Source organism: Lissotriton helveticus, chromosome 2_1 (genome assembly GCF_964261635.1).
Source record: "Lissotriton helveticus chromosome 2_1, aLisHel1.1, whole genome shotgun sequence".
NCBI classification, from domain to species: Eukaryota; Metazoa; Chordata; class Amphibia; order Caudata; family Salamandridae; genus Lissotriton; species Lissotriton helveticus.
This window is the reverse complement of record NC_136059.1, coordinates 1,504,614,998-1,504,632,707: the sequence shown is the minus strand read 5'-3', so window position 1 is coordinate 1,504,632,707 and position 17,710 is coordinate 1,504,614,998. Positions and strand designations below refer to the sequence as shown.

The following is a 17,710-nucleotide window of genomic DNA, read 5'->3' as shown; positions in this document are numbered from 1 at the left end:
GCAAAGGTCCGCAACTTCTCTATTTCCACCAACTGTACTCTGTACCTTTTCTTGTAGGGCCACCGCACAGGCCTTTATCGACACCCCAGGCAGACAAAGTTGGGCTTCCTAATGGTGCTGTTGACTCAGGGTACAATATTGTTGCTGGCCAATTCTACGCTCTTCGATTTCTGTGAGATTAGGGAAGCACCTGACCCCTTCTCAGTGTGCTTTTGTGTCATATAGGGCCACTATTTACTTCACTGACCTCCTCACTTTCTTGCCATGGAGGAGTTGGCCCGCACCTAAGCATTTATTAATCAAGGTGGACTGCAGTATTAAGAGGCTAGAGCCTCCATACACTGGGCATACCTGAACCCGAAAAGTGGGCTTGGTAGGAGCGACACACTTGTGCACATGTGCAGCCAGTCCCATCCCCCCGGACCAGACACTTTTACCTGTACCTGATGATCATGGACTGTTTTGATTTCACAATAATACTTAATGTGAATCAGAAAGGTGCATTTACAGCTGAGAGGCTTCTGGTAAACTTTGGGCCCCTCATTATTAATTTTTATATTACAGGGTATAGTAATACTTCACCTGGTAATGCAGACTCCAAGGACAAATCCATGCCATTCAAGTAGCTTGGGGCAGCAGGGAGATGGGAAATATTGAGATGTATGGCATTCCCAACAGAAGTGAGAAGATACAGGGTGGGTTCCATATCCAGTTGATTTGTAGATAGCCCCTAGTCTCTAATTGTAGGAAAATGGTGTCTGTGGATGAGTCACTTCTCTCACAAATATTTTAACACATTTTTCCAAACAAGATTTATGTTAGCATGTTTTTTGTATTGTGCATGTTGTCCTTTCAACTGTGAAAATGCATTTTAATTATTTCATTGAACTTTGTTTTACCAAATGCGAGGATACCGCCCAGTTCACAATGTATTTCATCTGGCATTTTCGTAGTAACACCCCAAGCATGCTAACTTGTGATCATGCATAATGGTATTACTCCATGAAAACATTTAGTAACAATATTTCAAAGAACTCATTACAGGGGCCCAAGTCAGTAGTGATAAAAAAGTTCATGGTACCTACACATAGCAGTTTGAATAATACCATCGAATTCCAGTCCATGAACACCAGTGGTGTCCTAATTTTACATGCCCCTGAGGTAAGGGCCAGACATATAGGGATACTGATGTTATGCCCTGTAGTGTCTTTGATATTGTGCATGCTAGAACCCTTGTGGTTCTGGTCAAACTCAAAACAGGAATTACGTAGTCTGCTGAGAGGTGTTAAGGTGTGGTTATAAAGTTATGATGTAATGAATGAATGTGTGATCGTGTATTGGAGAATAAAGATACCTGTTGCAGAGCTACGTGTATGGCGTATTCCTTTGCATGCTCCCAGGCTGGAGAAGACGCTACTACTGACGATGAGTAGGGTATATGTGCCTGAATAAACAAGGATGCTCTCCCTGAGAGGTTGCAAAGGTACAACAAACTGCTTGTGCATGCTATGTGAGCCCCGAATCAATGCAAAGCAGTCTACAGTTGGCGTATTTGCAGGTCAAGACCCGTTCTAGCCCAAACACAGCCATCAAAGACATTGAAAGCCGTGCAAAGGAGCAGATTCGGAAAGCTCACCAGAACTAGCTGGTAAGGCTAAAAGAAGAGATACAACGCCATAACACAGAACTATCATCCATTTGAAGCAAACACTGAAGGCAATGACGACATCTTAGGTACAAAAACAGAAACGTTCTTACCACACAGGTGATTGAAGCACCACATGACCTGGAATAGAATGTGATGACCAAGGCTCAGGCACAAGGCCAGTGCGTGCATCAGTTGCGGGTGGCATCTTGTGCAATGAACATTGCCTGAAGAGCATGTACTCTTAATGGCAGCAAAAAGGAGTGCAAAATATACCGTGGGTACATTCCTGAAATCATCATCACCGCCGTTTGACACAACGAAGAAACAGAACATTGGTGCCAGACAGGCTGTGTGGATCAAAATATTAAATGACTTCACAGATGCACTAGAAGAAGATGATAAGAAAATGATTAAATATTTGAAAAACCTTGCCGGTGATTGAGTGAAAGAAGAGATGAAGAGAGTCTCACATACTGATGTAAATGCATACCAAAAGCTAGAAGAAGTGTTGGAAGCCAAGTTCAATCCAATGCCGAATGTTGACTATCAAAGGTACATCTTCAACCAATTGTTGAGAGAGACACACAGTTTAGATGAAGTGCTAATGGCTGTAGGGGCAGAAGAACAAGCACATCAACAAGCTGCGGATAAGGAAGCATAACGGTAAATGTCCATTCACTGGACAGACATGCAAAGGCTGCAGGAAAAACAATCCCTTCTTAGTAGTCTGCAAAATAAAAACCCTGTGTATCACAGCGAGAAGAGAAAATGGACTCGCAGAAGGTTCCTGAAGCATTCTTGCCAAGCCCACAAGGCCAAAAAGCAACACCAGTTGCGACAAGTAGAACCCAAGCACAGTGAATCATCATCAAGTTCGCCATATAAAGGCTCTTCAACATCATTGTCAAGTACTAGCAAAGAAGACAGCTGTGACTTGATGGTATCTACTAAGGAATGACATGCACATGTAGGATTAGCTGCTTGCAAAGAAGATCGAAAGTCAGGAAAAAATAACTAAACAAAGTGACGAAACTCCTTAGGATACTGTCCTAAAATGTTATTATAGGTAAACGGTTGCCCCATAACTTTCAAAATAGAGAGTGGTGCGTTGATTAACATCATGCACGTATTAAAGTTCAACAGCCTATCTCTTGTGCCACCTTACTACATTCAACATGAAAGTATACACGTGGGCTGCATCTAAAATGTTACAGAGTCAAGGGTCATTTACAGCAGCCATGCAACATAAAACAACGTCAGTACAAGTGCCAATTAATTTCCTCCAAGGAATTTCATCCAGTGCATGCCTTGCCACTGCTGCTGACATGGTACTGATACTCTCAATGACAACATTGGTGCGCATTCTGAAATTGTGAGTCAATTCCCGTCATTGTTTCATGGCCTAGGAAGATTGAAAAAATGTCAAATGCAACTGCATATTAATTAGGACATTTACCCTGTTGCCCAGAGGCACCGCAGAGCCGCTTTTCACTTACAAGAAGCCATTGAGAAAAAACTCGAAACAATGTTGAACCATGACATCATTGAACACTCCACTGGTCTGACATCGTAGGCTTCACCCATAGTTGTGGTGCTAAAAAGGGACAGTAGAGGTGCAGTGTGCATTTGTGTTGATTTGAACCAGGCCAACAAGGCAATTGAGAGAGAAGGACATCCTGGTCCCCACATAGTAGTCATAATAATGCAGCTGAACGGAGACAAAGTCTTCTCACATCTTGACCTGAACAAAGGATACCATTGACTACAGCTGGAAGAGAACTGTAGGTACATTACACATTTTTTGACTCAAGTTTGTTTGTCCCGGTATAAAAGACTGATTTTTGGAGCATCTTCGGCTGCGGAGCTATTTCAGGCTATTATTTGGTGAATGATTCAACTTGTTGCACATGCTTTCAATTAAGCCCGGGCGGAGAACTCCGCTCCGCCCGGGGAGTGTGCGGAGATTTGCCTCCTCCGCGTTCCAAGGAGAATGCGGAGAAGGTAAATCTCTGCACACTCTACAGAGGAGCGGAGTTGGCCAAACCCCGCCTCTACCTCTCATATTAACTAGTAATTATACATTACTTAAAAGTAAGTTAAAAACCACTTACCTGTACTGTGGTGTCCCCGGGCTGCCCTCCTCCTCTTCCTCCCCGTCTGGGTAATCATTGAGAAAAATGTGCATGCGCCCACACATGCACATTTCTTGCGAGAAAGGGTTACTTTTAATTACAGTGATGGCATACTGGTATTTGGAGCAACACTAACGGAACATGACAAGGCTCTTACAAAAGTATACCAACTACTTGCTGATGCAGTGCTCACTCTGAATGCAACAAAGTGTGAGTTTCACAAAAACAAACTCAAATTCATTGGGTGCATATGCTCTGATGGGGGAATGACTTCTGACCAGGATAAGGTGCAAGTACCGTCATCTGCTTGCCCCCTACAAGATATAACCAGGCTGCGGTCCTTTTTAGGCATGGTCAGTTATTGCTCAAGGTACATTCGTGACTTTGCTACAGTGAGTGCCTCATTGCGAGACTTAACAAAGCGGAGTGTCCTATTCCAGTGGTCTCCTGAATTTGACCAAAGTTTTAAATAAATAAAACATGTGATTGAGAATGCAACTAAAATGGCCAATTTTGGCCCCAAGTTACAGTAGATGCAAGCTTGGTGGGACTGGGGGCAATCCTTGCACAACACAATGGCCATATTAATGGACAGAAACACATTGTGACATATGCCAGTAGAATCCTGTCTGAAGCAGGATATGCCTACTCGTAGCTGGAGAAGGAATCTGGCTATAGTGTAGGCCGGCAAACATTTTCATGTGTTTCTATAAATGAAATGTTTCACTATCATCACAGACCACCAGACGTTGCCCCTTATCTTTAGACACTCAAAAGCTAAAATTCCCACTTGCATCAAGAGGTGGGGGTTGTGACTGCAAGAGTATGACTAAGTAATTGTGCACAAGCCGGAGAAAGACCAAAACTCCTAGATTACTTTTCACGAGTGCCCCTACCTCACCACTGTTCGACATCCAAGCGGCTGAGGAGTATCTCAATGTCATTGTGAGGTCCAGCACACCAACAGCTCTATCAATTGAACAAATTATTGCTGCTATCAACTCAGATAAACACATGCTAAAGACCTCCTCACAACACAATCTTGGAAGAAAAGTATTCGACCTTTTGCTGATGATGTTGAATTTCAAAAAAGTAAAAAATGTACAGGAGGAGCTATCTGTCACTTATAAGGGTATTATATTGAGAGGTTTGAGGATCATCATACCTGAGAGCCCGAGATAGCAAGCCCTTGAGCTAGTATACGAAAAATATTTTAGCACTGCTGCCACCAAAAGAACCCTTAGAGACTGAGTTTGATTTCTTTGCCTGGATAAATGAGTTGAGAAAGAGCTGAAAGCGTGCTACCTGTGTAACTGTTTATCCCCAAAGGTGACTTAGCATCCACTGACAATACATGACCATCCGGCGCATGCCTTGGAGGAAGTTAAATTTGATTCTTTTTGCGCCTCCAGGAAATGGACATCATCTCATGGTAGTCTTTGATGAATATTTACGCTTTCCTTTGGGGAGGACGTATCATCAACAACCCATGACAAAGTAATTGAGCTGCTTGATGACATCTTTGCAGCGTGGGGCATCCCCACTATTCTCAAATCTGACAGTGACCCGCTGTTCAATAGCAAAGAGTTCAAGGAGTGTCTTGTTTGACTCAATATCAAGTATCAAAAGAGTACACCTCTCTGGCCCTAAGCCAATGGTGCTGTTGAACGATTTATAGGCCCCCATAAAAGGGTAATTCAGTGAGCACCAATGAAGGGAATTTATGTAAGCCAAGCCCTGTGTCAAGCAGTTTGTGCCTATCGATCAACTTTTCACTCCACAACTGGTGAGAGTCCTGTCACCTTGCTATTTGGAGGGCGTCATCAGAACAAAACTTTCACAATGAACATTGGACCGATCAATGAATACTGATAAGGTTCATGTCACTGACACTTCTCAGAAGTACAAAATGAAAACTTATGCTGATCAGTGCTGATGCGCCCAGGAGACAGTCTTGAATAAAGGGGACTGTGTACTGGTCAAACAGAAACAAAAGCAGAAAACTGACATTCCGTTTGTTGTTGAACCGTTGAAGGTTGCAGCGTGCAAAGGACACATGGTGTTGGTGCATCATCCGGAAATGCCAGCACATGGGACTCTTTCACATTTTAAACATTTTCCTTAATGTTTGTCATCTCCTGAGATCATGAGCAAGGCAATCCCGCCTGAATGTCCAGATCAAACATCTGAGCCAATGTCAGTGGTGCCTGATCAAGGTGCATCACAACTACTTCATATCACCCGATCTGGTAGACCAGTGCGCGTGCCTCTGTGACTCAATGAGGAAAAATGATACTAATTTGTCTGTACTTTTTATTTAACAAAAAGGGAGATGTAATGTCTTTGGTAATATGTGCGCTAGGACCCTCGCAGACCCTGAACAGGAATTACGTTGACTTTTGGGAGGTGTTAAGGTATGGTCATAAAAGTTATGATGTAATGAGTGCAATGTGTGATTGTTTGTTGGAGAATAAAGACATATGTTGCAGAGCTCCGTGCGCGTCACATTCATTTGCATTCTTCTGGCCTGAGGAAGGCACTACCTGCCCTAGTGAATATATATATCTATTTTTTACCTTTGTCTGGTGCAATAGCTTTCAAATCAGCAGTCCTGATTCAAGGATGGTACCGTCGTTACATCGCCCAGCTGGAAGTACGCCGGAGGTGCACCTGGACCATCTTCCAGTCTATCGAATACACAGGAGAGCAAGACCAGGTCAAGGTACCATAGAACACATGAAGTCAAACGAATTGGCAGGATTTCCTCCTAACTCAAAGCTTTATATTGTATTGATTTGGTTGCTATTTTATCAGTAACAACGCAAATTCTCCAATTTCATCAGCATCTCATTTGTTTCACATTTGTTACTGAAAAGTCCAGCAGATTGCAGATGCAATTTAATATCTTAATTTGGTTGATACTATACATGTGTCTGCTTCATGTAAAATGCAGACGTTGATTTTCCCGTTTAGCGTGTTACTGTGCAGATCCTAATGTATCTGTCATGGAAGCCTATTGTCTTAATAGTCTCATAACTAAACTGGACAAAATATGAGCACTAACATCAGTCACATGTCACTGTCATTTCAAAATCAATCTATCCCATATAAAGTTTCGCCGCCATCATTTGTTTTTGTTTTAATCTCTCCATTTGATCACAGCCTTTCACTTCTTTCGAAAAAGCAGACCTAGATATACTGAGCCGCAGTCAGACTTTTTTGTTTTTGTATTTAGAAGTCAAACATGCTCATAGAATAAAGAAATACATTCAGTTTTTTGTCTACGGTCTGATTCCTGAATTGCAGTTCAACAAATGAAGCTGTCCGTGTTCAATCAGAGCAGGGCACGTGAAATATTTACAATGGGGATGTATCCAAGTGTGTGGTGGGTCCAGAAGCAGGGGCATAACATGGAAGTATCTGGTTAAGCCCTAACCTTGGCCTCGCTTAGCCTGTGCCACTCAGACGATGGTGGTGTGCTCATGCATACAATGAACTACAAATACCATAATGCACTTGGGAGGACTGGTGCTGACATGCCAGCAGCGGGCCCCAAGCCCCTTGAAATTAACCAGGATTGCCCATTCACTCCCATCCAAGGTAAAGGGCTCTCCAACCACAAACATAAGGATCTGGAGGGGTGCTGATGTCATTGGGTCCTGACCTCTCCCCTTACCGGCTCATAAGAGACAATCCACAATAAGGAATGAAGCACACTCATCATGGTTTATCATGCATGGTTCGCCAGACTGCTGCTCAGACTCACACTGCCAATCAAGCCCTCATCCCTGAACATAGGTAGGGGCTGTGAATCGAGACCTGCTATTAGCAAAGGTGCTCTCACACATATGCAAGTAAAGTTGCCCAATGCAATTTTGCAAGTTGGCTTGATTGATCAGTCTCTTATAATCTTTTTGATATTTGTAGCTCTTAAGGTTCTGATTGATGGTGTTTTTTTTAAATTCCTTTTAGAGATGCCTATTTAAGTTCTTCATTAAAGGTAGAATTTAGTTTAGAATAATCTAGTTAGTCTTAATTTTTATGTCGAGAATAGGCCTATTTTATTCTTCCCCGGTTGGATCATACATGGCTCTTCATTACGCTAAATTTAGACCTTACCTTCCCTACCATATTTAGCACTGATGGTCTTTTATTTGCCTGCCAAAAGTTTTTGAAGGGAATAAACACTTCAAGATTATACTTACAATTTAGACATGTTTAAAAGACCACAGACTCCGAATTCCAATGTATGGATTTTATTATAAGGCCAAAAATAATTGAATGTAAACGCATCGAAGAATCAGTGAATATAGGTAGATGAAAATCAATACAGAGCCGAACCTACGCATATAATTAATTCGGCACAGTAGGCATAAGGTGACAAATTCAAGAATTAAAATACAACACAGGATGGAGGCTGAATCCAATTCCTTGTTTATTAGGAAGGAAAGCATGAGTTATCTTTCCCTACACTACTCTCATCAGGGTTCCTGGCTGAGTACCCTTACTTTTTCCTAAAGGTGTCAGCACGTGTAGACTTCCTTAGAAAGACTCACGTCAAATGGGTCAAGATAGCTTAAGGCTATGGAGCTTGCTCTTAAGATGCTCCTTCTCCTCTGAAAATCTCGAAGTCTGATTTTCTGTCCCTGCGTATCGTATAAAAAGACACAATTCAGCCCCCTCCGAAATGTATCACATGACGAATTATTTCACTTCCAATTTTCCTCAGTAGATTTCTGTTACTTCTTTAATTAAATTCTTCTTTTCTTCTAGTGGTCTTTAGATTCAGATAGGCCAGGCACATGAGGTATCCTCCCTTCCCGCTTCTCAGACTCTTCAAAGACATTCTGGTTATCTCCTTAAACTAAGAATAACGAGGTTGAATTCCTGTACCTGCAGTGAGATGAGAGCATACTGTTCGGCACACACAAGAGATACAGTTAATTATTTCTTTAGTAACCGAGGATTTAGAAACTGCCAACAACTTGTAGCTCTGGGCCTACAGCAGTGGCGGTTTTACCATTTGGGCGGTGGGGCGTTGCCCCACTAATATTTATCGGGCAATTTATTCGAGCGGCGCGTTAATAAAAGTTTTATAAATTAACGCGCCGCTCTAATAAATTGCCCGATAATTATTGCCCTGCGGCCGTGGTGTGAACTTCAAGCTTCACTCATGATGTTAATCACTGTCTGACACTGGGTGGCGCACTGGCGCTGGAGTGCCGGCACAGACAGTCACAGTGCGCACTGCGCATGTGGTGTCTGCCCGGCTGCCTTTCTGGAGCTAGCAAAGTCAATGGGTTTTAAAAAGCAAGCACTGCTGAGTACGAGGTTTGCCTATGCAACATACCCCAGTGCTTGAAAAATGAGCGGCGTTTTTTCCATGCTCTGTCCAATCCTGATGCTGCTCTCTTTAGAGAGCAGCTCTCCTCTAAAGAGAGCAGCGTCAGGATTGGTTACTGTAGTAGTACTCTCCTGTAACAGTACTACGACTGTGTGTTCTGTTCTCTTGTTCCCAGTCTAGTGTCTCAGCGCGGGGGGGAGCATCTAACGTGGTGGTGCAAGCAATGCCCAATCACTGTAGTGGCTTAGTGTTAAGCCATTCAGTGATTGGACATTTGTTAGTTGGTGGGCAAATCGGGCCGGCTCACGGCCAGTCACCCTTCCCCCATCCATTGTCCTCGTGGTCGTCGGACTCGTGAGTCGTGACTTGTGCGCATGAGGGACAGAGACTGGTCTGAGGCCTCACCTAGTCATCTGTCTGAGTCTGTCATCCCACCCTCACTTGAATTATTTTTGGAGCGTTGTTGAACGGGGACGTGTGAATTTCCGACCGGACCTGTGCAGGTATGGTAATAAATATAAAAGTTGACATGATGAGGGTCGGGCAGCGCTAAACATGCAATGTAAAATGTTGTTGTGCGTTCTTCTGAAGCAAAGTAAAAAGTAAGTTGACAGAAGATACCCAATTGTCAGAGGACCCTATTGGAAAAAGCAGCATTTTTAGGCGTCAATTAATTTAATTGTCTGGCAATCGGCTTGGCCTTGGCCTCTCTTTCAACCAACTTCGACATCCAGTGCGACAACTGTGCTGTTTATAGCCGTGTTGGTGTTCAACATTTGCAACCTCACATTACACCTCCCAATTCTCCCAGAAAAGCCACGACGATTTACTAACTTGGCAGCCAGTCAGCCAACAGAAAAGACAGGCCGCAGGCCTGCCACGCACACGTTCCATGTTCGTGTAATTATTTTCTATTTAGCATACAAGGTCGTAGTGATGGTAGTAGTACAATTTGGTTTAAAATTAAAAGCCCAAATGACAAATGTGCATGAGAATACTTTTTAGCGCCATGCCAGTGACGTCTCGGTCAGAGCAGGTGAATCCGAACCCTCCCCCTTCGTCTACAAAATGGGCCCCGTGAGTCCTGACGGTGATGGTGACCACTGACAGGATTCACTGGAAACGCGAACACATCCCTGCATGCATGTAGCAATCGTTACCCGGAGAGCAGAAGGCTGCGCGGCGTTGATCTTGATGCCACCGGCTGCAACCTGATTTAATTAAAGCCTGGAAAATATTGAAATGTGAAAACACGAGTAGGCCTAAAGCCTCGCCATCGCCAAGGACAATGCTAACCAACCTTCATTATAATGAACTCAGTAAAAACATTGCATTTGCGACTCTTTTGTACAGGTCAGGGTCCTGAATTATTTATTGTGAAATACTCGCCGGCGTCCAGAATAGCATGCACGCTGTGGGGGGTGCTGGATCTTGTTAGTGGTCTGGTGGCTTGAATGTTGGTTCTAGGGACGCCAAAGGGTTGTTCACATAATAGAAATGATTAAAGCGATGACCATAGCAATTTGTTTGTTTTGACGTTAAGTAAACCAGTGTGCACAGATTTATTAAGAGGCCATGACCAGGGAGAGGCATACGAGACAAATCCCCCATAAAGGTTAGCCAGCACAATTAATTAAGGGGTTCGGGCTCGGTGCAGTACGATTTTCATTTTACGCTTCACCACTTTCAAATGTCACCAGCCGCCACTGGCCTACAGTGCAGGCAACTTCACCCTTTTACCACGGCGTAGAATCCGCCACGGTGCAGATGTTTCCGTGCTCGAGCGGGGCCGTGTCAGCCAACGGACGTGCGCAGCTCTACGGAGGTAGTGCTCACGAAGTCCTTTGGCCGACGCATGCACGCAACGGGTTAAACACACACAATTACATTGATATGAATATAATGTCATCCTGCACATTATGCATACAGAAATTATGGTGTCTCCAATACATGTAAATTCTATTTAAAGGTGCACATTACATTTCTTGTTTAAGATGTAGAATAAGTGCATTTGATAAACATAATACACTGTAATAATAAAATATATATATGCAAGGGCGTTTAAACCATGAGTATAATGCACCCATACAAGTTAAAGTGCTGTACGCGCTCTATCACTCTCCTTTCCAGAACTTGATTTCTCGCCTATCACAAAAAATGCCCTACAGTTTAGGGTGACCATCTCTTCCATGTCATGACAGACACTGTTTCGAGTCCAGGACTTTTACTCTTCCATTCACAGCTTGCAGACAAGAGAGTCTATTTAGCTCATTGGAGGAAATTAACATAACACTGCAACACCCAAAATGCATTAGGTTGAAAATATGAAAGCCCAGGAGTGAAAACAGTGTATTGGATGACTTGGAGCGAGGTGGCAACCCTACTGTAAAGGAATACATTAATTTGTCAGATGAAACAGTCATTGCCTTTCGGAGGATCCTTCCAGCCAACTCAATCAACCCTGTGCAATTCTCTTCATGTAATGCCCACCTCTCTCTCCAAACTAGACACATATCACAATGCCTACACCAGAGACATGTATTAGAGAACATTTGGTTGCTCCTGTCACATGCTGATGATGTATGTTCATGTACTATTAATCACGATCACAACTACACAACTACACAAAGTATATATTTGTGCCAGTCCTGTGATAAATTCTCTAGTATGTTTGTATCAAGAGTGGACATAGGGAACACACTTAGGTCAAGATTTGCAAAGGTTTTGCGCCAAGTTTGCATTAATTTTTAAGGCAAACCCCATGGAAAATCTTTTTGGGGATTTACAAACCACCGCAAATTCGTATTTGTGTTGGTTTGTGAGGAAAAGTAACACAAACCTGAGCCGGGGGGGGGGGGTAAATGGATGATACGTTTCCCTTCCAATTCAACCACCCATGCTTTTTGATGCAATACCCTATTTACTAACTTTAGTAGACAGGGGTTTGCACCAATAAATAATGCTGCTGGAAAGCATAGGTTAAAAGGGGAAATGTTTTAATGTCTCCTTTCTTTTCCGACTTTGCAGATGTACTGCACTGTACAGCACACATACACAGTAGGGAAAGTTTTAAAACTTGTCTAGTCATGGTATTTTGTACAAAACCTATGCTAGACTCACTTACACACCCTTGCACTATGGCACAAAGGTGTGCGTGCGGCACTCGGCAGAAAACGTCTGCACTGGCACTAGGGAGAGGGGAGGAGAGAGCCGTATCTCTGTAGATATGGGGCTCTTCTGCTCCCTCCCTGTCACGCAATGCAGCAAAGTAACTTTGGGTACTGCGCTTCATTGCGGGACACTTTTGTAAACCTGGGCCTTCATGTTTTGGCTGCAGTGTGCTTATTTGCCAAATCACACTTCCTACACTTTAACACCTTGACCGCGGCACGCATTCCGCTGCGGTGTTGGAAATCTAATCAGTGGGCAGGGTTTGGACAACCCCCGGCTGTCCACACACGCCCACCGTCATGTGAGACGGCCGGGGGCTGCCGCAGCATCGCAGGGTTTAACTTCGTCAGTCCAGTGGGTTTCAATCCAAAGTACACATTTTACCAACATTCCTTTGTCTGAGGATAAAGATGAATATTATTGTACATGTACAAGATGTATTTGGAAGGCAGTGGAGCTCACATTTATTTTTTGGGATGTCCAGACATTCAGTGGACACTATCACATATTTTACAGGCTTAATGGCTGCTGTATGTGTACTCAATAAATCCTTATCAAGGCATTGCTTTAAAAAAAAATGTTTTAAGAAAAGTACTTTAGTACAGACACATCTAAATACTGCACACAAAACTACAAATATTTACTAGATTTCAGGTGCAATTGCAAATTGCCATTCCTCCTAAAGGGACCTCCATAATAATGTGGGTGAAAAGCATGTACCTTAAAGAAATGTTACGGTGGGAAACGAATCCCCTAAATCCAGCCTATTTTCATTATCTGAGGTACTATATGAAGGTCTGTGCACCACCCAACACTAACCATTAAAAATTGCAATATCCCTAAATGGGCCAATTGAAGAAATGATATACAGCTTTTCGGTATTAGAAAGGCATGTCTACTGACTTTGTTTAGGTAGTCCCAATCAAATAGGAGAGCAGTCCAGGCTTTAACAATAACAGCCTGTGGGCTTGAACAAGAAATAGAAGACATTCATTTTTCATCACTCATAACCCAAGACTAATGGCCTTAGCATGCTTTTTACTAAATGAGCAAGATCAATGAGTGTCTTGTCTTTCCAGGACACCGTTTCTTGTTTCCTGGAAGACTTAAGAACACAACATCTCCCTGCAAAGGGGGTGTTTATGGGAATGCAATGATGCTCCCTCAAACACAGTTGGCTGCAAAAAGTTAGCTTCAGGCCCCTAAAGCAAAGTTTAAAATAGACATGGCTCCCCCACTAAACTAGGCAGATGTATTTCTCCCTGCTGCATAGACTTATGAGGTGTTCGACAGGTCCAGGGGGTCTCAGAGACATTTTGTCATTTCATTTTGTTCCTTTTAGCTATGGCCACCACTGTGTATGTTTCCTTGATGTGGGTGCTGATGACTTCTTGGGGCAGCCACACATTTCCTACAGTGGTTTTCTTGGCCATCCAGCACTCTGTTTCCTGGTGCAGGTCAAAGGAGACCACAATGTCTCTTGGTCCTAGCCTGCCTACTCTGCCAGCATTGTGTTCCTTTCATCAGTGCAGAGAGGCTGTGGATCTGGGGCCTCCTCACACCAGATGCAAGGCAGATGCACAGTGGCTCTCCAAGGCTGGGATTCAATTTATTTTGGGTGTTTTACCATTTCTACCATTGGGAAATTCTTGAATAGAAGGGGGAAACCCCACAGTTCGCTGGACGGACTCCCTGGGAGGCCTACCCTAATTGCATTGTGGATTTCTTTGTGTCTGCAAGTGTCTCTAGTTCCAGGGCACCCACAACAGTTTTCAAAACACAAGCGCGATCTTCGATCTTCAGATATCTCAGGCACATTGACTCATTTTTTGTGCCGAATTTGCAGTGTTTGGCTCCTGATGGCGATTTCTAGCCCACTGTAAAACCCTACAGGAGCCTCCTGAGCTCTTGATTTTTGCTGTGGGTTTTCCTGCAGCCTTTAGACAGCCTTTTGCACAGCTGCTTTCTCCTCCTTAGAGACAGCTTAACTGCCACTACTCATAGGTGATCTCCTGACCTGCACCTTCCGGACAATCACCTCAAAGTCCTCTATGGTAGACCGCTCTCTTTGCCTATCATGTAGCCAGCTTTAGCTGTCTGTTATCGAGGACTCATTATGTCAAAAACATTCAAATATACAGAAAATGTAGGCTTCTGGTCAGTCCCTTGCTCTTGATTGGAGGGCTTTCTTATCTGTTTAACTTTGTCAAATTGAGAAAAAAACTTAAAGGAGCTTGACTATCACTGCAGGCCTCAATGACTGTATGGGAGGCAGAGCTCGAGGATAAGCGTAGACCCTGGCCTCGGTGCTGCAGGCAGAGGATCGCTGACCCCGGGGCGTAGCTTGATCAGTAAGATTGGGTAGGTGGAGGCTGGTGTGATCTCCAGATTTCCCAAAAATCACGCTGGTTAAAATACTTTATATGAGAAGGGGGGCAGGAGGAGGCCTTACGGAGCAGTAGGAAGGGAGAAGAGTGCGAATCGTGAGGGGTACTCAAAACTCAATATTTTGTAAAATAAACATTTTTCAAGACCTTTATAATTGAGAAAGAGTTTTTGTGTGTTTTTGTCTGCATGTGTGTGTAAATATCCCAAGTGAAATTTGACAAATACCCCACCATAACCGACGTAAAGCACCTGTACCCAACTATTTACTACAGGATCATTTACTAAGGTGGTGTAACACCCCAAACAACCCCCCTTAAAGCTACGCCCCTTCACCAAGTCCTCCACTCAAACGGAGAAACCGTCCCTGTCATACCTAGAGTCGACCAACAACCCCAATTTTTTGCACTGTTCAAAAACAAGTAAAGCAGATCAAAAAGGACTGCTCCCTTTACTAATAGAGTTTGTATGTTTCAGTCTATTTGTGGTGGTCTCTGTAAGAATGGCTGTGGGTACACATATGACTGGGTGGGTAACCGGTTGCTCTTTAAGGTCTTCATCTACTATTTACTGTGCTTTGAAAGTTGATATAATTAAATATGTAATGAAAAATGTGCTTTAAAATGTACCATTTTTGTATTTTTTCCACAATTTTCTTGGTGGGGAGAAACCCCCCAAACCTCACTAGTAGTGGTCGCCCTTGCTCACTGCGCTTGCTCGCAACATGCAGGATGGGGGCAGGTCTGGGGAAATTTGCCAGGGCTGCTTTCAGTTCCCAGTCCGGCCCTGGCACCAACCACATTTTGAGAGAACAACTGGCATGGCGGGGATTTCAGTGTCTTTAGCACATCAATTGGTGCTGTAGATGCACTTAAGAAGCAGATGAATGCTGGGCTAAAGCCCTGTTTGTTTGGCCCGCTCTGAATTACTTTTTAGGTCTCACTGGTGTTAGCAGCGCATAGCGCTGTCCAGCGAAAGACCTATTGTCGTGGGTTTCCTGGGAATGGCTGAGAGGGGGTGGTTACGCGCATTACCTCGGCGATTTCGCATCGATGACGCGCTTCTGCTGGCAGGCTGACTCTCCTGGGCGCTCGCGCTCACACACGCGCTCACACACACATGCGCACACACACGCGCTTACACACACACACGCGCTCACACACGCAGGCCCACACCACGCGCACACACATGCAGGCACACACACGCAGGCACACACACACGCAGGCACACACACACGCGCACACACACGCAGGCATACACACACGGGCACACACACGCAGGCCCACACACGCAGGCACACACAGGCGCACACATCCCCTCTCCCACCCCCCCCCCCCACTCACCGGGCTCTTTCCTTGTGTTCCTCTCTCTCCGGCAGCGGGTCAGGCTCAGCAGCAAGCGGGGCTGTCCACGAGCACGGTAGCCCCGCTAGCTCACACGCCCAGCTGGCTTCACAGGAGCACGGGGTAGGCTCCCGTCTGTTTCCTGCCTTTTTTGCGGCCCCACCCCCGTCCCAACACAGGTTGCCTGGCTTCCTGTTCGAGCTCGGCTGCGGCGGTGAGTTTCGCAATACCTGGCTATTTTATTTAATACAATGCCCATAATGCTTGTTTTAGAGGTAGTCGTACACTTTCAAATTGTTTTCTCTGGCGAATATGATTGTTAACATCCTAGTTCGGTCCGGCAGGCATTGTTGGGACATTCCTGTGTACTTTCAGTGTCTGCTAGGTGGAATGTCTTGTTAGGTGGCATTGAGAAAGAACAATCCCATAAATATTAGCACCTCACCAGCTGGCCTGTTTAGCACCTGGGTGTTATACTAAGCAACAGCAGTCTAACACACTGCCAGCCCACTGAGACGACATCACCAGTCTAAATGATCCAAAGCAGCAGCATGGTGCAAGATGGCTCCTGCCACCCCTCCACACTTGCCCGACAGACAGCTATGGCACCGAAACTGCTGCGTGTGGGAGATACATGTCATGAAAGGCAGGAAGTGCCCCTGCTACATATAATTGTACTGAAATATACGTTAGTGTTAACGCGTAATTAATAATGTTGCTAATTGTTGCAATAGATTTAACATTCTTTTTCGCACTCAAAGGGCATTAGTTTCTCATTAATACACCGTCTAGGAAGGAAGCTTGGGAGAAGATATTTCCCCTCTTTTCTTACAAATTGCTGACCAAACAGCGCAGTAATTATCTAAAATGAATTTATTTTTGAACTAATATTTTTTTTGCTAAAAAGTATTTGTTGATTGTATTTTAAAGGGGCATGGTGTTTTTGCACCTTGTTACTCGCTGCCCCCTGCAGGTTTACTGACAATTACTCTGTACCTGGAAATGCTCAAACCCTTAGTGCATTTTATTCTCTATATTACATGCCTGGTCCCATCCCTTTATATCGAAGCTTTTCTACATTTTAGCTGTTATGATATTTGGTTGTCTAGAGGCATGTATGGTAGAATGCATTTAATGAACTGTGTTTGATGTTTAGTAGGAGTTTAGTGGAGTGGTGTGGCTCACTGGTTAGAGGCGGCAGACCCGTAAGCAGAGGACGGCCCGGGACCAGGGTTCGATTCCGGACGCGGCAGGGTCGTGGACCAGGGTCAGCGGGCTCGATAATTCTCGCCTCGGTGCCTACTCCAGTCAGGGACCACACTCGGCAACTCTGGGCATTAGCTTGCCTCATCTTCACAACGGCCCCCCAGACCGCCGGGGATGCTTGGTCGCACCTTAGAGATACCCATTAGGGACCATCTCTCAGGGTGAGCCAGGACGGGTTCCCCAGCGGTCGAAGCGCGGAGATACTCCTCCGGGAGTTGATTCTAGCGCTATATAAACCCACAATTAAATTAAATTAAATTAAGTAGGTCACTATGTAGTGCCTTCCTTCCTAAGAAGTCGTCGTGGTGCTGGAATTGTGCAGCAATTAAGGTGCCAACTTTTGTGGCATGGGTGACTAAAGTTATGAGGCAAGGAAATCCAAAATATGTAGCAATCCAGCTAAAGGCAAAGTAGACAGAGG

The 17,710-nt window shown here is 44.3% G+C and overlaps 1 protein-coding gene across 1 annotated transcript in view; it reads left to right on the top strand.

Moving 5' to 3' along the window:
- Window positions 1-17,710, top strand: part of PPEF2 (protein phosphatase with EF-hand domain 2) — a 279,426-nt gene that overhangs the window by 70,734 nt on the left and 190,982 nt on the right. The window contains exon 4 of the mRNA XM_078677865.1: window positions 6,375-6,502. Within this exon, the coding sequence (XP_078533991.1) occupies window positions 6,375-6,502 (128 nt within the window). The remainder of the gene's footprint in view (window positions 1-6,374; window positions 6,503-17,710) is intronic.